General features: G+C 43.3%; 1 protein-coding gene across 2 annotated transcripts in view; it reads left to right on the forward strand.

The window, feature by feature from the left end:
* The first annotated feature begins 993 nt into the window (after positions 1-993).
* BEND4 (BEN domain containing 4) overlaps positions 994-22,665 on the forward strand; it is a 34,832-nt gene continuing 13,160 nt past the window's right edge. For both annotated transcript variants that reach the window (XM_084625420.1, XM_084625421.1), the window contains exons 1-2: positions 994-1,526; positions 9,358-9,924. In XM_084625420.1, coding sequence (XP_084481546.1) covers positions 1,112-1,526; positions 9,358-9,924 — 982 coding nt within the window. In that variant the 5' untranslated portion in view covers positions 994-1,111. The remainder of the gene's footprint in view (positions 1,527-9,357; positions 9,925-22,665) is intronic.

Raw genomic sequence — 22,665 nt, forward strand, 5'->3', positions numbered from 1 at the left:
TGTCTTTCACCGGTAAATCGTTCTTTCTTAACTGTCCCTCTAACGGTTTGGGGCTGAGAGGAGATGGTAGTCATCCACGTGTCCGGCTCCTTTGAGCAGTTTGCAAAAAGCAGACACAGAGGGGTGTTGCAAATAATGTTAAAGGTAATTAATCACTCGGATTCCTAGAAATCTGACATGCATGAGTTACAGTGAAACCGCTTTTATTTCGCCATGAAATGCTTTTGCATAATAAGAAAGAAAATGTCCTCTGTGCCCTAATCAGCTCTGACAGTCCCTGAACTCCCAAATACTTTTATTTATGGCGTTATTTATTTCAACTCTAATAAATGGGAACACGGGCTGCGATGGCAGCCTGCGCGAGGGAGGGAGCCACCCGGGGATGGGGGGTGCATGGCAATTAGACACCGAGGTAGCCTGCAAGGTGCCTGTGCGTGCAAACCTGAGCCACACGCCGCCAGCAGCACGGAGAGAGGGGAAGGGAGCGGAGCTCAGCGCCGGGAGAGGCAGCGGGAGCCGGGCACAGCAGCCACAATCACAGCCGCTGTCGAGCTCTGCCAAACTTGCGGGGCCCTCCCTTCGGATCTCCTCAAAGTTCCGTTTACACGGCAGGGGAGCCAGAGGCGGGGCGAGCGGCAGCATCCTCCCAGCGGCACAGCGGAATCGGTGACCTCCCTCCCCGGGGCGCTTCTCCTTCCTGCTCTGCGGCTCGCCTCGCCGCACAGCCAGAGGCGCTGCAGCCCGCCCCAAGCAGGGCTGTGCCAGGGGCCGGGCTGGGAAGCGGCTGGTCCGGCGCGGCGGAGGCGCCTCCCGCGCTCGGCCCTTGCCCACCTGCCTGGGCGCAGCCCGCCCCGCGGCTGGGCAGGGGGCGGCCGCCGGCTCCGCGGCCGCGCCAAGTCCCGCCCCCCTACCCCATTATCATTAGCAGCGATTACCCTAAACACTTGCTCTTTGCCTCCGTCTCCCTCCAGGCATTGGCGCGGCCGCCTGTCAATCACCCCGGCACCCCAGCGCACCGGGCTCCGCCGTGCCACAGAGACAGGCGGCGGCGGCGGCGGCAGACGCAGCCCCGGCGGGAAGGGGGCCGGGGAGCCGCCGCCGCAGCGGCGGGATGCTGATGATGATGGAGGAGGAGATGCAGGCGGCAGAGGAGGGGCCCAGCCTCCCCAGGCTCTACCGGCAGAGGAGCCCCTACAGCGTCCTCAAGACCTTCCCCAGCAAGAGACCAGCCCTGCCCAAGCGCTACGAGAGACCCACCATGGTGGAGCTCCCCCACCTCCGGCCGGCGGGGCAGCCCTTCCCGCCCGCCGCCTCCAGCAGCAGCGAGCCGCACCACTACCCGCCGGCGCCCGGCTCCTACCCCGGCGGGCCCGCCCGAGCCGCCTCGCAGGGCCACCCTAGGACTCCCGCCGCGCCGCTGGGGCCCCAGGCAGCCTCCTCCTCCTCGGCCCGCTACGGCCACGGCCAGCCGGGGGCCGCGGTCAGCGGCGAGGGCGGCATCAGCAGCAGCCTGGAGCTGAGCGCAGGTACCAACTCTTCTCGGCAACTTCGTGCGGCACTTTCCGAGGGGCGGGCGGGCTGCCGAGCGCCGGGGGAAGGCGGCAGCGGGGGGGCTCCCTCCCGGGGGACAGTCACCCTGCAGCGTGGGGCTGCACGGGGGCCGCCCCCTTCCAGGGGGGTCGGGAGCGCACCTAAGAGGGTGGGGGGGGGAAGAGACCCTGCAAAATGAGGCTTTACCCCCACCACTTGGGGCGGCTGCTCCCCTATGGGAAAAGGGCTCAGCCTCCCCCAGCAAGCGGAGGGGATGTGCTGCCAGCATGGGGAGGATGCGGTGCCAGAGGCATAATTATCTTAGGCTTAATAACTAAAGTTCCTGCACACCCCTTGGGAAGTTAAGGGTGGTACCTAACGCACATGAAACCTGCCCAGAAAGGAGAGCGAGCATTCGCTCTCTGCTAGGAAGCAGGGGCGGTTCCCTCTGTCCCCTTGTTGATTCCAAGACAGCGAAGCAAACCTTTCACGCCTTGCCTAAACCTTTTGCCATCACAGGGATTAGTGCCTGGAAGGAAATCCACTCAGAAAAAGCTGCATCAAAGATTGTTGATGCCTTTTCTGGGAGGGCTTTTTCGAAAGCTAATCTTGATGTCTCAGAGAAGTGCTCACCTCAGATTTCTGCCTCTGCACATCAATGTACAGAGAAACCACAAGGCAGAAAGCTTCCAGGTTCCCAGGACATCAGTGACTTGAGTCAATGAAATTTGCAAATCAGGGAAGGAGAATGGTCTTGAGCTTTTTGTCATAGAAAGCAGATAATAGAGTGGTTAAGAGGCTATAATTAAGAAAAAGAAAAATAGATTTCTTGCTTCTTTGCCCTATCTTCACACAATGTAGAGAGGAATACGAGATCAAAATAATTTTTCTCTAAAGGCATAATATACTAAGATGTCAATGCATATCTTTCTTCTAGTGGTGGTTTGGAGTTAAAACCTACATCGATCTTGATATGCAACCTAAATTTGGCATCAGGAAATGGGAAATTGCATCTTTAAGCAGAGTACAATCAAAAATGAATTACAATAAATCCTATATAATTGCATAGGTCATTCTCTTTAATGAGATTTTATTAACCTGACTGTCAGGCTTCTGAGTCAGGCAGATATTTTATCTTCTTCAACTGATAAAAGTGTCAGCTATAAACCACCATATAAATATTCATAAATCTACACATCTGTGGCAGCCTATCAGCATCATTCTTTTGGACATTAAAAGCATTCTAATTACTTTCTGTCTAGCAGAGCTGAAATGCTGCCTGTTATAGTATGTGCTTGGCAGGCATGATTGCTTTTGTTTGGCATCACACATAGCAGCATCCTATTTTATATACTGATGGTCCAGAAAATATTCAGGGTGTGACTGAACAGGAGGAAGATTAGGAAGCACCATCTGGTTTTGATAACATTGGGTATATTCACTCATCTGGTAATTTTTGACACATCATTGATTTATTTTAAAAAATTGGATCCTGATTTGGTATGTTGATGTTTGCCTTTGTAACAAATGTGAGGACATTTCTTTACTAAACAGCAGGATAGTCTAGTTAATAGAATATATGGCTATGTTTTAATGCCTATTTTCTCTCCAGTTTAACTAACACATTGGTAATATGCTAAAATTTGTAGAGATTTTAGGGAAGTAGCAAACAAGGTTAATCCTCTATATATAGTCTGAGAATTAACCACTTTGAACAAACTCCATAACCCATGCCACTACATCATAGTTTTATAGAGGAAGAAGTAGAGAATTTAAATAATTTAACAGTATTATTTCACTGTCTTATGGAACACAGTAAAGCAGCTACTAACAAACATGATACTTATGATTTCTCTACTGAAGTGGAATACTCTAGAAGATATGTATAACTGTTTGGTAAATAAATGTACAAGGGCTTATTTACAATAGAATGTTCTGCGCAGAAGTCCTATCCTTTGAGAAGCAGAAGTTTGGACTTTCTGCTGTATTATTGAATCATACAAGTATTTATGTATGGAATTGAAATTTTGCCATTGACTTCAATTCCACACACCCCACCCCCACAGAATAAGAATGCTGTTTGCAGAGTTCAGCACTGTTGAGCTCTTGCCTCATTGCCTGCTCATCCACGCCATACCTTTCATACAGCTAGCCACACAGGCATGCAGAACACAGCCTCCATAGTTGTACACTTTATGAGCTAAGCAAGAAGAACCCAATACAAAGGGAGTGGTGGTCACAAGTGGGGCCAGATTAAGGCACAGGCCTTATAGGCCTATGCTTAGGACCCTGCATTTTGGAGAGAAATTATATTAGAAGTTCAACTTTCATTTAAAAATGTCTATAGTTCTTATGGCTCTGAAGAAAATCTTGAAAACATGAACAGTATAACCAATGCAGTGATGTCTGCCTGAGTTTGCGGATAGCCTGAAACAATAGCTCTAAGATGTAAACTGAAACAATAGCTCTAAGATGTAAACTGGTCCACACATCTCTATGTAGTGTTAAGTCCAAGCTCTACTGCTGAGAGTGAGGACTGCCAGCACCATCCTGGCAGATGACTGTGTGTAGCTATGGCTACACTAGTAAAAAACGGTGTGCGTTTACAATGAGGTGGCTGACATGTAAATACTCACTTTTTTCCTGGTAGACTTGACCAGTGCATCAGGAGAAGAGTGCAGTGGGCCTGGTTTATACACTCTGGCTGCCGGATGAGTACTGGGGAGGCCAAGCTGCAGATTCCAAGGGGTGAGGGGTTCCACTCTCACCTACTGGCCCCAAGGAGAGGGAAAGCCCTGCTTCTGCTCCCAGGGTAAGAGAATGGCCCTTCGCTGCCATTCTTGCCTCTCTTGGGAAGTAGCGGATCCCTTCCACCCTAGTCACCAGACCACTGCACAGAGGTGGGGCCCTGTATTGGGTTATATCTAGAGCCTTGGGTTGCCTTTATCCAGTCAGTCACAACTCAGACTCATAGACTCTCAGATATTCAGGTCTGAAGGGACCATTATGATCATCTAGTCTGAACTCCTGCACAATGCAGGCCACCGAATCTCACCCACCCACTCCTGCAATAAACCTCTCACCTATGACTGAGCTATTGAAGTCCTGAAATCATGGTTTAAGGACTTCAAGGTGCAGAGAATCCTCCAGCAAGTGGCACGTGCCCCATGTTGCAGAGGAAGGCGAAAAACCCACAGGGCCCCTTCCAATCTGCTCTGGAGGAAAATTCCTTCCCAATCCCAAATATGGCGATCAGTTGAACTCTGAGCATGTGGGCAAGATTCACCAGCCAGAAACCCATCTAACATTCCATCACAGGCCATTAGGCCTATTTACCATGAATAGTTAATGATCAGTTAATTGCCAAAATCATGTTTTCTCCTCCATAAACTGTCAAAATCAAGCCAAAAATTTGTATTAATAATCCTTGGGCAGACTTACTCTAACAAGATAATCATCATCGCCACCCCACTTACTCAGGCCTTTCCTGAGTGAATAGATTTACTGAATTTCAGGGCACACTGCAAGGTATAAGGGTTTTGTTGGACCATAGACGAAGTGAATTGCAGAGTCAATTGTCACTGTGAGAATACTATACTATCAGTAACCTAGTGTTCAAAATTTAGGATTATTACCTAGAACATCCCAGTTAGTTTTTAGGTGAAATTAAAAGTGATGATCTTAATCTATATATCCCTACATGGCTTGGGTTCTGATCAACTTACAAACCTCCTCTCTACAGCTGCATCATCCTGGCTTTTGACTGATTCATAGATATTCTATGCTCAATATGTAGACCACTATTACGCAAGCAGATTGCTGCACTCTTTACTAGCTGTGTTTTAATAGACGCTTTGTAGGTCATTTTTCAGCAAATCCAACTGGGAGGTAACAAAGGCCCTGGGTCAGAGAGACAGGCATAGGTAACTGTGGCAAGGTCCCTATCTGAGAACACGGTGAACTCCTGGCCAGATATAGGTAGAAAAAAGGCACACTGCTGCTACCTGAGAATCTAAGAATAGCTTAGTATTTATTAGAAACCCAATCTCCATTAGCTCCTTATTGTGCTCAACATTGTACAAACACATTGCAAGCGACCATCCCTGTCGCAGGGATCTTACAATCTAAAAGTACCCAACAAAGAGAAAAATATTCATTATCCCCATTTTGTACATGAGAGAACCGAAGCACGAAGGTTGGCAATTTCAAAATCACTAAGGGTTTTGGCCCCCCAAAACCATTAGAAGTTAATAGGAACCAAATGGGAATTGGGCATCCAAATCCCCCATAGCTTTGAAAAATCTTACCCTAAGCAACTCGGCCAACGTCACATAGGAGGTCTGTGGCAGAGCTAGGAACTAAATCCAGATCTTCTTAGTCACAGTTCAGTATTTTGATCCTAAGACCATCCATCCTCTACACTGAAGAAAAACCCCAGAAGTTACCACTAGGGGTAAACATAACACAATTTGGGATGTGATGACAGTGATATTCCACCAACTCACTTCACAAAAAATTTTAAGGTGGTATATGAACCAATGAAGTTTGGGAACTTCTGGTGTAGAGGAAGCAGATATTACATCCACCTTCTCATCTAGATAGTAGTTATGCTTATGTGTCTAAGGAACTGTCTGGTCTTGTTGAGTTTCAGACACCTCACTCGTAAGTGAAATAGTTCAGCTAGGAACTGTCATTCTTTTAATTGTCTGATCATGATCTATTAGTATTTTATGGGCCTGATCTGGCATATCCTCACCATGGACAAAACTCCTGTTGAAGTACAAAGGGAGCTTTGCAAGAGTAAAGACTGGGAGAATCTGGTGTAATAGAATTACAGGGTTAGTGAGGCTTAAGGTAGAGCTAAAGTAATACTAGGATAACTATTGATCCAATTTTAATTCTGTGCAATCATTTCAGCAGAACACTTCTTGGGAAATACATATATATTTCACATTACATCAATTAAGAATCACGGATCGGTGTTATTCAATAGCGTTCATATAAAAAACAAAAAACTTATCCATTTCTAAGTGATGATAAACTTTGCACAGTGCTTTCATTTCTAACTGCAGTCTGCAAAAGCTAAAATACTGATTGCTGCAATATGTGCTAAATGGGCAGACCTGTGTGTTTTTCCATCATAAAATACTAGAATGAAAACTCATTATTCATTCATCTCTTCTAAACTTTCATTTTTATAATATTAAGAATGGATGAAAATTTTAAATATTTTTCCATACTTGGTGTTAAATTGTACTAGATCAGATACTAAATTCAAAATTAAGCCAATACTCTTATTTCCTTTACACTTTGAGCAATTGTCATATTGAGTGTGGCAAATGCACTATAATTTCATAAAAATTTGTTGTTTGAGTATATTGTAGATTTGATCTTTACTGATTTTAATGTACAATACGGTATTCCAACATTTATATTTTCCTATCTTTTAGGAAAAAAATTGTACCGTGTTTAATCCTATTTCAGTTGTTTTCATATTTTGTCCCCTTGCAACAAGGATGCATAAAGTGTGAGTAACTGCTTCGTCAATTGGGACCATGGTGATTAAAATGCAAACAGTAAATACAACTTCAGGTCTGGAATCGGATTATAGGATTAAAATGAATGAAAAAATTGCTGTGTATTAGGATTGCAAAATTCCAATCAATATTATCCTTTGATTTTTTTTCTTTTTTGCTAAGGGAAGTGAAGAAATTAGAGAGATTCCACATCTTGAGACTGTTAGTGCTTACATTCTGACTGACATAAAATAAAAGAGTTATATTTAGAAAGCTCCAGTATCACTATCATTTCTGGAATTTATCTCGGTATTTGTTTACATTGTATCTGGTGGGCTATACCATATGGTTTCTGGTTCATCATTCTAAGGGTTAAAGACAGCAGTACTTACATAAGGTTTTAATAGAGATAGTAAACAACACTGAATGTGAGATTACACTGAAGTATATAGGTGATGTATATCCGATGAAGTGAGCCGTAGCTCACGAAAGCTCACGCTCAAATAAATTGGTTAGTCTCCAAGGTGCCACAAGTACTCCTTTTCTTTTTGCGAATACAGACTAACACAGCTGCTACTCTGAAACCTATATAGGTATTATGTAGCATTGCTACTGGGGTACAAGGCTGAGTGCATGGTGCCTTCCATGACTTAATAGCACTTTTGTAATGTTGGTTTTATTAGTTGCTGGGAGTGGGAGGTTTTCCTACCTTTTTAAAATAAAGAAAGAGTGGTAGGAGAAAGCTACTATATATGTTTTAGTCTAGCGCTGCCTCTGGCGCACAGCCTATACAGGAGCTTGTTTGTGGGTCCTCAGAAGCCAGCCTACGGCTGTCATCCTCATTCCTGTGCCAGGAGATTTCTCCCTCAGTTGGATCCAGGAATTTTAAAGACTTATGCTGGTTTGTCCCTTTTACCTTGTGTAAAGGGGTCAGAATGGTGAAGAGAATCTTAACCCATGTCATTTCAAATGCTCTTCAGGGAGAGTTGTACTAAGCTCATGAGGAGCAAGTAGATTTTTCCGCGAATAAACAGCCTTGTGGAGCTAACAGATGCACCAGCTCTTGAAAGCATGTGGGGGAGTCTGTATTTTCATGCTAACTGTGTGGTGTTAGGCCCTGTCACCTTCTTTAAAAATTATGACCAAGATTTTTAAAAGCAACTAAGGATGTTAGGTGCCTACCTTGACACACCTTAAAGGTGCTTGATTTTCAAGGGGCCTGCTGTGTTCATCACTTTCTGAAAATCAGGCTACTTTCAAGGTGTCAAGCTGGACTCCCAAAACACAGACACACATCGTAGTATTTAAGGGAGACTAACATCTCTAGATTCAGGAATGAGTCAAGTGCTCACGCTTGAATCAGTGGAATCTGGACATATTCAGAGTCTAGAGTGGGAGGAGGAGATGCAAGGTCTAAGCACAAAACTAAACACAGCAAGGAACAACTCATGCTTGGAAGGTTTGGTGGGAAGCATAGAGCACAAAAATTAAGTAAGTATCTACATCTAATGGCGGAGGTGAAAGTGAGCTGGTACAGCATACCAGTAAGGAGTGGCCGCCGGTACCGGCCCGTACACAGCTGACATTAAAGCGCTGCCACAGAAGTGCTTTAACATCGCTGCCCCCCACTCCCCGGCCAAAGCTACCGACAAGAGGGGCAAAAGGGGCAGCTGCCCCGGAGTGTGGCAATTTAAAAGGGCATGGGGCTCCTGGCCACTGCTGCTACCACAGCAGCAGCTGTAGCCCCAGGTCCTTTTAATCACTGCCGGAGCCGCAGGCAGCGCAGGCTGGGCAGCATGGAAGGGCTGGCTTGGGGAAACTGACTCCCAGCCCCGCCTTTTCTGAGGGGGGGGCGGAGCTAGGCCCCTGTACTGGTAAGTCTTATCTTACTTTCACTCCTGTCTCACAGCTTGTTTTGCTACAAGACAAATATTTATTTGGCCTTACACCTGTAACAAAATTTTATGAAATGTGTTTTCTTCCTCATTTTCTTGTCTTAGTCACTGCTTAGTGTAGTACTCTTTCAAAGGGATTATCATCCCAATGCACTCCTGATTAACAGCAAGGTCACCAGGGTACTCTCAGAATAGAAGCAAAGTAAGGATGATTTTAAATCGCAAATGTTACCAAAGTATTAGAGTGGGAAACAATTTTAATATGTTCAAAATACAATGTAAACAGCTCTAAATCATTAGTGTGTGTGTGTGTGTGTGTGTGTGTGTGTGAGAGAGAGACAGAGACAAAGACTAGCTAGTACTGTCTGACATCTTTTGCTTGAGTTTGCTGTGATTCATCTTTTCTTCTGTTTCAGAGAGTCGTATGATTCTGGATGCCTTTGCCCAACAATGCAGCCGGGTTCTTAATCTTTTAAATTGTGGTGGAAAACTACTGGACAACAATCACTCTCAGTCCATGATTTCTTGTGTAAAGCAGGAAAGCACAAGCTATAGTGAAAGACAAGAGCAGTGTCAGCTGGGGAAAATGGTCCATAGTCAGACGTCAGACAATTTAGACGTAGAAATGCAGTATATTCAAAAGAAACAACAAACCTCAGCCTTTCTGAGGGTTTTTACTGATTCCCTTCAAAACTATTTGCTTTCTGGGAGCTTTGCATCCCAGAACCCCTCATCAGTAAATGATTTTGGCCATTTGGCAGATGTGGATCCACTTTCAACCTCTCCAGTACACACTTTAGGTGGATGGACATCCCCAGCAACTTCCGAGTCCCATGGTCACCCATCATCATCTACACTTCCAGAGGAGGAAGAGGATGAGGAGGAGGAGGGATACTGTCCCCGATGTCAAGAGCTAGAGCAGGAGGTAATTTCACTACAACAAGAAAATGAGGAACTCCGAAGAAAACTGGAAAGCATTCCAGGTAAATATTCCCAGGCCATGTACTATTTTATTTATGTTATCCAATTTACTTTATGTAATATACTGTACCTAGATTATAGTATTAAAACTAGTTTTTAAAAGGGTATATTAGGGGTTTCATTAGCACTTACCAAAAGAGAGGAACTCGTGTTAAGGCTCCAACCGTAACTTCCACAGTTGTGCCAGCTATTACACTTAATTTTGCATCATATACTATATTATCTGCTGATTAAGTCTGGCAGTTCATATGGACATTTGACACGTCGTGAGTTCTAGATAGAATGTAATCATAACTCTGAATTTGCTTAGTTTGGGGGTATTTAAGTCATTGTAAAGTAGGTTGTCGTGGTACTTTAAAATACATGCTTTCATATTGCTGGCCTCTGCTGTTATTTAAATGGCGATTATAATTTGCAAACCTATTTTCCTGTTTTCTTAAAAGGACATATTCAAAGGTCACACATGTCCATCTTTTCAACAAAGTGGATACAAAATTTAAGTTGATCTTTATCCTCCTAAAAACACACCCAAGCCATCAAACTTAAACATTCCCCCCAACTCTTCCCACACATCTCCAGGAAGAGCATGGGAAAAGAGAGTGTCTTTGCAATATGCCCTGAAAGTTGAACTCTGTCAGACCAAAGCAGGGAGAAAGAGGCCAATATATGTTCCACAGTAGAAAATCCCTCACTGAAGACACTCTCCACGCTTTTTTAAACCTTGGGGCTATTAGCACTTGAGATCAGCTGAGGTGTTTGAGCTGTGGTATCACATAAGAATATAGTATCTTGAATCCAAGCCCTTTAGACCTTAAATGTAGGTTAAAAACCAAAACCTTGAGTAGTACCAGAAACAAATAGGAAGCTCGTGAAGACTAAAGGACACATGTAACATGCTCCTTTTTGGACACACATAAAACTAGTGAATTGCAGCATTCTGCATTTGCTAAAGGTTTTGAAAGTTCTTCAGGTGTAGCTCCATATAGAGCACATAACAGTAATCCACCACAGACATGAGAAAGGCATGGATAACTGTAGAGGGCTGCACCTGAAGAAAAAAATATCACAGCCTGCTAGCCAAGCACAAATGAAAAAAGTACCTTTGGCCTCCGGTTGTTTGAACATCCTGATGAAGATCTAAAAGACTCCAAGTTACAAATCTGAACAAGCTCTCAAGGTCAGTGAGCTCTCAGCAAGTGTGACCATACTGCCTGGAGGGGCCACACTGAGAATGCCTACTCGAGACAAATTGCAAGGAATAGGGCAGACAATTCCAAAAACGGGTGGTCTATTCTATAATTAGATTCACCAACCCAGCAACAAAACAGCTTCTGTAATACCACACTTGTTATCAAGAAGCCAAAATACAGTTCCCTTTAAACCTGGAGACCTCAGGCTTGAGACTTGGACTTTCTCTGTCAAAGTTTAAGCAGATCTGGGATGAAAAGGATCAGGCCTGAAGCTTCTTTTGTACTTTAAGGCCAATGGATAAAAGCCTCTCGACAGCAATGGTCCTAGCAGGCCTTCCTTAGATGAAGGATGGATAATGCATATTGTTGCTTTGAAGCAAATCTCTGTTTCCTAGGCATACACTGCTAACTATTTGTATTCTTTAGCATAAGACAATTAACCATTCAAACAGGTCACAGGAGGTTTGCTATGTGGAATTATGAGGTTCAAAGGGAAATGAAGGACAATAATATTATTAACACCTAAGTCCCATCTAAAGGATATCCCCTTTTGATTTCTGAATCAATAGAATACAGTAATCAAACACTGAGACAGGAACAGAATTTTAGCATCTACAAGGTAATTAGATCACATTGTCTGTGTTTACCTATATCTTGTTAGAAGTTTAACAAAATATACTTAATATCTACCCTTTGATTCTCTAACAATACAGGCATACATATTAAGGATCCCTAGTCTATTTAACATGATTTTGATAAACAGGGCCATTCCTTGCCGATAGTCACCATTTCAATGTTCTAATATATCCGTAAGTGTTGCTTACAGGTCACCCAGCCTGCTGGTTGCTTAACCCTCACTGGCTCAGCGTTGCAGCTAGTTACTGGCAAATCTGATCAGCTACGTCAGGGGTGGCCAACCTGTGGCTCCAGAGCCACATGCAGCTCTTCAGAGGTTAATATGCGGCTTCTTGCATAAGCACCAACTCCGGGGCCGGAGCTACAGGCGCCAACTTTCCAATGTGCTACAGGGTGCTCACTGCTCAACCCCTGGCTCTGCCCCAGGCCCCAGCCCCACTCCACTCCACTCCTTCCCCCAGGGGGAAGCCCTTGCTCCCCCCTCCCCCCCAAGCCTCCTGCACACCACAAAACAGCCAATCGCGGTGGGCGGGAGGTGCAGGGATGGAGGGTCAGGTGCTGATCGGCAGTGCTGCTGGCAGGTAGGAGACACTGGGGGTGGAAAGAGAAGCTGACGGGGGGCTGCTGATGTGTTACGGTGGCTCTTTGGCAATGCACATTGTTAAATTCTGGCTCCTTCTCAGGCTCAGGTTGGCCACCCCTGAGCTACACTCTCCAGGTTGGATGAGCCAGAAACAGTAGTACAGGAGAAATTCCAAAGGCAATGCAGCTTACACTGTCTCTCAATATCCAGTAACAGCTTCATATGCCACATTGGGTAGGAGGCATGACAAAATTGAACTCAGGTACACAACATGAGAGAATCCTCACTGCAAAGCTCACAATACTACCTGTAAGGTCATAGATTCATAGAGTTTAAGGCTAGAAAAAGATCAGATCATCTAGTCTGATCTCCTGTGTATCACAGAGGCTATTACATTTCATTCAGTTACCTCAGCATTGAGCCTAATAAATTCTTGTCTTTGACTAAAGCATAACTTGCATTTGGCTAAAGCATATTTTACAGAGGGGCATCTCGTCCGGATCCAAAGACGTCAAGAGACAGAATCTACCACCTCCCTTGATAGTTTGTTGTAGGTTAATCACCCTCACTGTTTAAAAAATGTGCCTAATTTACTTGAATTTGCGTGGCTTCCGCTGCCAGACATTAGTTATTGCTATGCCCTTCAGTACCCAGTATTTTCTTCCCCAAGCATCAAACTCTCCTCTCCACCTCTCACTCTTCTTTTTGAGAAGCTAAACAGATGGATCACTTTAAATCTCACTGAAAGGCAGTTTCTTCAGCCCTCAAAATATTTCTGTGGCTCTTGTCTGCACCCTCTCCATTTTTCAACATCCTTTTTAAAATGTTGACACCAGAACTGGACACAGTATTCCAGTGTCACACACACACAGTAAAATAACCTCCCTACTCCCCTGTCTATACCACCAAGAATTGCATTAGCCCTTTTTGCCAAAGCATTGCACTCGGCACTCATGTTGAGTTGCTTGTCTGCCATGACCCCTAAATCCTTTTGAGAGTCATTGCTTTCCAATATACAGGCCCCCTCTCTCTCATTCTGCAGATGTGATCTGCATTCCTTGTTCCTAGATATAACTTTGCATTTGACTGTATTAAAAACACATTTTGTTTGAATGGGACCAAGTTATTAAGTGATCCAGATCACTGTATGACTGCCCTGCCCTCATAAAAATTTGGCAGAGTGGTAAATGATGTCATCCACAAATGTTATCAGCCTTGATTTTATATTTACTTCCAAATTATTGAAGAAAATATTGAATAGTGTCAGGCCTCGTATTGATTCCTGCAGAAGTCATTAGAAACATGTCCTTCGATGAGGATTCCTCATTGATAACTACTTTTTGAGATCTGTCACTTATCAGTTCTTAATCCATTTCTTGTGAGCTCGGATATTTTATAAAGACTATTTTTTAATTGGAATGTTGTATGGTACTAAGTCAAATTCTCTACCAATATCCAAGCATATTACATTGACAAAGTTACCTTTATCAACCAAAAACTTGTAATCTTATCAAATGTTGAAATCAGATTTGTTTTGACAACACCTATTTTCCATAAAACCATGTTGGCTGGCTTTAATTTTTTCCTATCCTTAGTTCTTAATTAAATCTCATTTAATTTTCCATTATTTTGTCCTGGATTGGTGTCAGGCTAACTTGCCTATAGTTACCTGAGTCATCTGGCTTGCTTTTCTTATTTTAAAAAATAATTAGAGTCACTCAAATGTAGTTCTTTATAGTCCTACCAGAGATGGTAGGCATATCAGAAACACCTTATCTATGATCTATCAAAGGCTACTGAATCTAGAATAAATGTGCATGGATAGATCATTAGCATTTAATCAACAGAAGATCAACAGATAAAACCAGCACTGTCTGCATAACATACATAGGCCTAAAATCAAAATGACAAGAGTCAGTGAAATCCAAGGACTTTGGGTACTGCTACAGTTGCTTTGCTACCATGGAGGACACGAGTCCACATTGTAGGCCAAAGCGCCTCAAAAGTTCCAAAAGCGCCAAGGAATGAGTCTGCTTAAAGCTCAAATAGAGAGGATGTCTCATTTGTTGTCCCCCATTCTGACTTCACTCCAGTGTGGTTCTGCCAGCACAGAGGCTGACGGACCAGTCTGAATCAGTGTGATCTTATCCACAGACTAGTTAGCAAATTCACAGCATGAGACACTCGTCTGTGTATCTGAGCAGACAGCTCTGATCAGCAGAAGTTTTTTGGGTGGTGAATCAAGACTTTGCAGGGTTTATTAGGGAACCAAGGAAACCATCACAAGATTCAATAATTCTTTGTGACAGTATCATACTGTAACAACCCTCCGCCCCCACCAGTGCTCCAAATTTTTTCTTTACTGTTTCATCTGTTGCAGGCAGTCTGTGTACCATGGTGACCTGTTAGAGTAACACAGATGAAGAGATGGTTTAAGGGGACACTATGTCAGGACAGGGGCCATTATAATGTCCTATCAGATCACTAAAAGAGTGCTTATCTGACTGCACACTTTATTCCTTCAATGCTTTATGGAGCCGAACTGGTTCTGTTAACCTCCAAAGACAGACCAATACAATACATTTTTTTGAAGTAGGCTTGAATGGTCTGTCCTCAAAATGGACTATGACACTCCTGGTGGCAACATTATAAATAAAAGATAAATGCAACAGTCTGCTCCTTCTCCTCTTCTATAGCGGTCTCAGAACAATTCTCTCCCTTTCTTTCAGATAGTGAGTATTTTCTACTTTTTGGTATGCAACCTCCACCCCCCCCCCCCATGTAGCATCAAGGAGAGTTTGCATTGTGAAAATGGATGCGGCAGCACATTGTTAACAAGAGCTATGCAAAACAACATTTGCACTGCTGACAAAAAACAGGGGTGGGGGCGGGTTTTCTGGAGATCTACAAAAGCAATGAAGTGGTTACTTTGGTAGAATTTTTACAGAGGAAAAACTATACCTGGAACATTTATATACAGATGGGAAAAAATTAAGACTTTCTGCCACCAACTCCTCTCCTCCACCCACTAAGGTCCTACATTGTTGTTTCAGAGGTCCCCAGTCTAGTGGCATCCTTTCACCTTGTGGTGTGCCCAAGAGAGTCAGTCATAGGTAGACTGCCTGAAAGCATGTTATGAAACATGCTATTTGTTCACCAAGTAGTTGAGGGCATACAGAATGGGGCAAGGTACTACCTGTAGGTAAGATTTACTCATGTATATGGCTAAAACTGAGACTATTACAATGGTAAAATGGACAACTTATTTGTGAAGCTCTGAAAAGCCTATTATGAAATATTTGTTCCCATGTAGGTACTTAATCTAGCAAAGGCATAACACAATCCAAAGGGTGGAAGTTGAAGTTAGGCAAATTCAGGACTGAAAAATAAGACATTAACAGAGAGTAATTAACCACAAGAACAATGTACCAAGAGTTGTGATGGATCATTGGCAAGTTTTAAAGCAAAATTGGATGTTTTATCTAAAAGATGTGCTCTAGTCCAATCACAGCTACTGGATTTGAGTCAGGAATTAATTCAGGGAACTCCTGTGGCCTATGTTATGCAGGAGGTCAGACTAGAATAGATCCATGTACAACCTGGATCTGAGGCATACATTAAGTGCCCCAGCGATTCAGTTCTTACTTAAGAGTTTCACAAATTGTGAATGCCTCACAGCTTTAATAATAATCCACACACTGCTTCCATTCTAACTGTGACCAAAAGGGAGGTGGCATTACTAAGTGGTTAAAGAAGAGGTCTGGGAGTCAAGAGATCAGGGTTCTCTTCCTGGCTTTGGCTTGCTGTGTGACCTGGGGCAAACCACTCAGCATGCGCATGTGTGAAAGTGATACAAGGCAATTTATGGGCTGAGAGTTTTCGGGAGGCACCACAGTGATAACCATCTTCTTTTGCCCAGCCACAGAAAATACTCCAGTTATTTCTTCATGGGGGAGTGGATGAAGAAATTTAAAAAGGTTGGGGACTAACAAGAGAAGTTGTGCGCAAAAGCCAGAGGGTGAGCAGGGTAGATTGGGCAGCCACAGAAGATATGAAAAATAAGTTTTTTCATTGCTGTTTTTTTTTTAAAGCCTTGATGTTCACTTTGAACCACTGTCTCAGTTTCTGTTGACGCTTTGAACATTTTAATCTGATCTCTCCACTCCTGATCAGCTTTCCAGCTTCAAAGTGTGAAGTCATTTTACTAAGCAAACCTTGATTTAAATTAATGAGTGTTTTGCAAGGATTTGTGTCAGAATATCCTTTGACTTTGTGGGGTATAGCTGCTCTCAGCTTTGCTTTGCAACTTCATGGTTGTTTTAGTTTACCAAAACAATCTGTTCCAAATACACAAGTTCTTACACCATATACTCCTATTACTATACATGCTACAGTAACTTCTGCTGCTGTGGGCCTTATTAACCTTTGTTTGCATGGTAAATTCTATGGAAAGTTGCTGTGGGAGAGTTTTTGTTGCAAGCCATGGAAATCAGAGCAAAATTTGTTAAAAAAAAAAAAAAAGTGATGGATCAACCTTGCTAGAATAAAGTCCCTTTGGAGAATTGCCCCCACAAAAAGTAAATTTGAGGTATAATTCCTAATCTTCTAGTTAAACTTATAGTAGCTACTTCCCCTCTCTACCTAGTCATCTTTATCAGCTCAAGGTTCCTTATTATTCATTAGCAATATAAATGTGTAAGGAGGTTTATAGAGAGTGCTCCTGCCCTGAAGATCTTACAGTCTAAACGGAGATGTAAAGGCTAAGGGGAGGGGACAACCAGTCAGTAGGGAAAAAAAAGAAGAGGACAAGACTGACAACAAGAGCAAGAAGGGGTTTTCAGATACAGGAACCACCTAGAAAGCAACAGTAGGACATGGACATTTCAAGTTAGGGGACGCTTTGCCACCAGTCCTCCTGGGTCTCTCTGCTAGCATAGGGCTTTTGACTGCCACTGTAGGTCAATTAGTCTGATCTTCTGCCCCTTTCCTGTTGATGTTGATTCCCCTACTCTGTATTAAACTTTCTACATGCTGTTCTCAGTAAAATGTGCTGTTTTCTTATTCATTCATCCATCAAATTGCAAAAATACCAAATTGTCAGCAGTTTTGAAAACAAACATGAAAATCACAAATTCCTGGCAGATATACAGCTTTTTTCCCCTCTACTGCTGTAACCTCTGGGTCCTCTCATCACCTTTTCTCCACCTCACTGCACCCCATCACTTTTCTTCACAAGCTGACACATGCAGCTCCAGCCATCTTTCAGCTTCTCTCTGCTTCATGGGCCCTTTCCCGTCTACCCCAGACCCCTTTGAATCTCAGCTCCAAGATCTGCATTATTCTGTGAATTCAAGTTGTTAGTGAAATGTGTTTTTGGACAAAAATAATACAATCCATGTTATTCAGAGTATTTGTCCAAATATATCAGGGTGAAAAGCAACTCAGTTTATAGGACCAAAAATCTGTACTACCATGTACTTTCTAAATAGGGGGGTTATAAACATTGTTCATTACATCTTTGACAGTCAAGTCCCAATTCAGACATACCCTAAAATAAACTTAAAATGTCTTAAAATTAAGACTCTCTCTAAGTCCAGCAAACAAGGACACCAGTCACTTGCAAAATACATTCGAATCCAAAGATGGAATAGAGAAATCTCTTTTGGGAATAAGATCTAAATGAAGGTACTGTTGATTTTGTGTCGGCAGTATTTAAAAAGAAAGACAGTACCATATGATGGGAGGCATAAAATGGCAATAATGCCATATATCATTTGAACCTGAATGGCAGAGGAACACCAGTTAAATGTTCAGCACTGTAATACTCATTGTAGCTGAAACAAGTCTTCACCAATAGGCATCAATGATACGTATATGTGCGTGTGTGCACAAAATCTTTTTAGAGTAGATTTTTTTTCCCCCAATTACTCTCATCCTGTGGTCAATGGGCCAGCCAACTACTCTTTAAAAATGTGAAAACATAGTCAAAACCATCATAAGCAGTGCCCAAAACATTTTGTGCAACATAAGAAAACAAACTAATACAGCTAGTTCCTTAGAGTAGCAGCAAAGTCTTATTACTTTGATCAATAAACAGTGAAGTTCCAACATCACCTTTTGCATATCCTGTTTCCACAAAGCTTGTCTACTTCTCGGTCATCCTGGGAGTTTTGCTGAAGATACTAAAAATATATGTATCACCCAGTTCTCTCAATTTACATTTAGTTTCTTCAAAAATCCTTCTGCTCTTCTACTAGGTCTGGCCCATAGTCAAGAAGAAGTCGGATATTTACCAGAGAGTTTATTTCTCTGGGTTGCCTTGCCACCTTTAGGACTTCCTCTATATCATTGACATTGCACATTACATCAAGCTGGTAAATAAAGACAGTTGATCTTTCATCTTCCTAATGAGCAAGAAAATTAGAATTACAACATCGCAGAAGCTAGCAGACCCCCCCCCCAGTGTCTCCTTTAAATGGGAATTCATCCCAGCCCACATATTCATTGCAGATGTTAAATCATGGCAACCAACTGTAGCTTCTATGGTAGCTTCTCTCCCATTGGGTATAGTAAGTAGGGGTCCCTACTATTAATCCATCATTCATAGTGGATTGTTTCTTAAACCTGCAAAAGATCATATCTTTAGGTTATGACTTTTTTAACTCCCAGAGATCTAATTATTTTTAATTAGACTGATTTAAGTGATTCTTTACACTCTCAGTTGGAAACCCCAAGCCTTAGTAAAGTAACTCTTGGTGTGGGGAGTTTAGAGAAAATGGCTCCACTTTCAGCAAAGGGAGTGGTTAAAGGCATACCATTAGAGTCCTAAAAGAATGCCCAGACAACTTAAAATTGAACTGCGGATGCAAAACTAAAGCTTTGAATTTTGGTGTTCCCACTGCGCTACTGTGCTTTTTAGAGCTTTGTTAACCTTTGGGCTTTGCTTTCTGAACCAGCATAACTAAGCAAGGAACCTTGGCTTTGGGAGTACCATCTGGCAGTTGAGAAGTCGGGGAAGTGAAAGGCTGTTTGTCCCACAGTACCAGCAAGATATATGATGGTTTTAGTAGTTATAATATGCCCCAACCATTTTAACAATATTAACATCCAATTTGGGACCAAAAGCAGTTCCACCTTTATGAAAAATGAAGAATTTGTGTGTGTTTATAAACATGAGCTTCAGCCACTTGCTTTCATATTTCTGGCAGGTAATGGGAAAGCACCAGCATAGCATCAGCTGAGTTTCATTAAAAAGATCTAGAACTGCATATTATCAGCCTACTGATGACACCACAGTCCAAACGGGTTCATTGGCTGCCCCCATAGCCTTACATACATACACACACTAAATAAGAGGCATAAATACAACCCTACATAACTTCCGGAGAGATCCCTCAGAAGAGATGTGCAATCCAGCACTGCGCACACACACACACACACACACACACCCTCCCTCCAATAAATAGAAATGGAAACTCAAATGAGGTCCCATCCACCTTGCTAAGGTCCCACATTGGTTCTACATAAATTCACTCAATGGTATCAAATGCTGCTAACTGCTCTAAGAGATTCAACAGGACCACCTGATCCTTTCCCTTTGCTAACAGGAGATAATAAGCCAGAGAAATAAATTCAGTCTCCATTCTCCATCCAATCTGGAATCCTAATGTATAAGGATCAAGAATTTCCATGACTTCCAAATGCCACACTGGCTTTGTCAACACCACCTCCTCAGTAAGCTTGCAAAATAAGATTGGGCAATATTTACCAAGATCTTCAGTAGCAAGAGACGGTCATTTGAGTAGGGGCTCCGAACAGTTATTCGGCTGGATCCAGGTAGCATCTACCTTCTCCTTTATAAAATACTGGCAATCAGCAATAATTGACCTCTTCCTGCTTGATTTCACCTCCTGTCAGAATCATAGGCCCAACAGACAAGTCACATGAGATTTCCAGTCAATGTTGAAGAGCTCTATCTAGATATTTACACTGATCCCATCACCAGAGCATGTGAGTGCCAGAGAGTTGTCATCTTCATGGATATTAAAGTTGCCCAGGACAGTTATTCTCAGTGATTTCAGCAACAGTCTAGATAATTTGTTCATCTTGTCTAGGAACTCAGCAGGGCAGCTCTGCACAGCTGTTCCCAATTTAACCCTGTCCTGAGAATCTAATGAAATGAACAGATACAAAATAAATATTTTTGGAGTGAAACATTTTCTGCTTGCAGTCAGATGGAAGTAGCACAGATACAGCATCTCCCTTATCCTCTCCACTCATGCTAAACCAAAATGTCCATTTGGAAAGCACTTTTTTTAAACCATCCAGGCCTTGCTACATTGTCCGGCCAGGATTTCAGGCCTTATACAGGATTACATCATGGATGATGGTGGCTTTATTAGCCATTTAGTTTGCATGGAATGGTATGAGCTGAAGGAGTAAGTCCCCATCAACTGAAGCCTGTCCTTCTAAGATAAGACCCCAAACAAGGCCTTTAGGATAGAGAAATGTAATCCACTTTGCTATTGTCTAGAACAGGGGTTCTCAGAACAAATTTTTTGGTGGCCTCAGTAGCCACGAGCAAGAGTTGGTGGCTGCTCTCACTTTTTCCCAAAATACTTAATTACCTTTAGGAAAAAACAAATAAATATGCACATACTAGCTAGCAATGAATAAATTACAATGATTTCGATGTGTGTAAGTCTGTTGTGAAAAGTGATATTAACAAACATACAAGTATCACTTTTCACAGCAGACATACTCAACCCTGGCAAGCCTAGGGACAAATTAAGCCCCAGATAGGAGGTTGGGAGAGGCAGCAGGGGCCAGGGAAGCAGCAGGGGGCTGGAGCCTAAAGCCCCAGAGCCTGAAGCCCCATGGCCAGGGGACGGGGCCTAGGGATGGAGCCCAAAGCCCCACGGCCAGAGCCTTCCACCCTGCCAGCCCAGGGCTGAAGCCCAAAGCCTGAGCCCCACCACCCTGGGAAGGTGGGGAACTCATGGACTGCCTGCTTCTCCAGTGTTGTGCCCCTGGTGTCTCCAGAGGGGGGCAGGGCCCAACCCCTGCTGGTGGTCCCAGCAACCAACACCAAGGCGGTGCATCCAGGAGCAACAGGGAGGGGGAGATGCCCCTACTTTACTCCATCAATCACAGTCCAGGAGGCTGTGGTTGCCAGAAAAGCCCCCAGTGGCCAAATGCAGCCACGGTGGCCGCATTTGAGAAACGCTGGTCTAAAGAAAGGATTCCTCCTGTCTCAGCTCCTCAGGCCCATCCCACAGGGATTGGAGAACACGAGTCCTCCCTTTTTCCTTACCCAACCTCTGGCAGCAATGCACAACCATCTCAGCCACCTTAGCAGGGGTGTAGGAACTCCACGGGCAGAGTGCAAATGCTCCATAAATCACCATCTCTCTTCCTCCCTCCTTCCCTAAAAGGAAACACCAGACCCTTTCTAACAATACAAACAAACCAGTCCCAAAAGATCACCACATTAAACCTGGAAGCCTCACCTAGGTAAAAATAAAATCCCATAGAGGGGGCTTCCCTTACAGTGCCCATCAAACCCACACCCAAATACTGTGTCTAACTCACACATCTCCAATTGCCATAGAGTCAGTGCTTCATCCCAGTCAGATAGGGAGGTTGCTGAACCTCCCTTTTCCCTTGCCAAGCAGGTTGTGTTGAGAATTCACAAATAATGTAAGGAGAGATCCCCAGAAACCACCTCATCCCTCCAAGCAACCCAACCACCTTTTTAAAAACAGTCACCCCGTGTCATTTTCCCTTCCCCTGCAACTAGCCTTCACATACACAAAAATAAACCTTCTCTACCACTTTGTCCTCCAGATATCCAGAGCCTCCTAATTCTCTCAAGTTAACATCAGACTTCCTTGTTCAGTTCTGAGGTGATGAGTGGACTATTTAGAGTGCATTTAAAGATCAACTACAATGTTTTCGTAACAATTTTTTCTCAGCTTCATCAATATGCTACACTCCAGTAGCCAGACTGAAAAGGTCCTTCAGCACATTTGTTAAATTAATATTCTCAAAAGCCCTTTGGAGCCTAGCTATGGTGGGGGCATTCAGCATATTACCAAAGTTGAAACAATTTCATAAAGTTATTTGCATGTCAACTAAGTGTCATGTAGTTACTTTAATTTCTTACAAAGATCTTGGTAACTAGCAAGAATGGACCAGTAGAAATTTCCTCATAAATAATCATCCACCTTTTCTTGTTCAGTTACTTCAACAATATTGATCTGTAGTCACCACACTCCCTTCTGAGGTACTATACTGGTGTGCTAACAGAGTAGTGAAGTCAGAAATTGAGCCAA

Source organism: Lepidochelys olivacea, assembly GCF_965140295.1.
Source record: "Lepidochelys olivacea isolate rLepOli2 genome assembly, chromosome: 4".
NCBI classification, from domain to species: domain Eukaryota; kingdom Metazoa; phylum Chordata; order Testudines; family Cheloniidae; genus Lepidochelys; species Lepidochelys olivacea.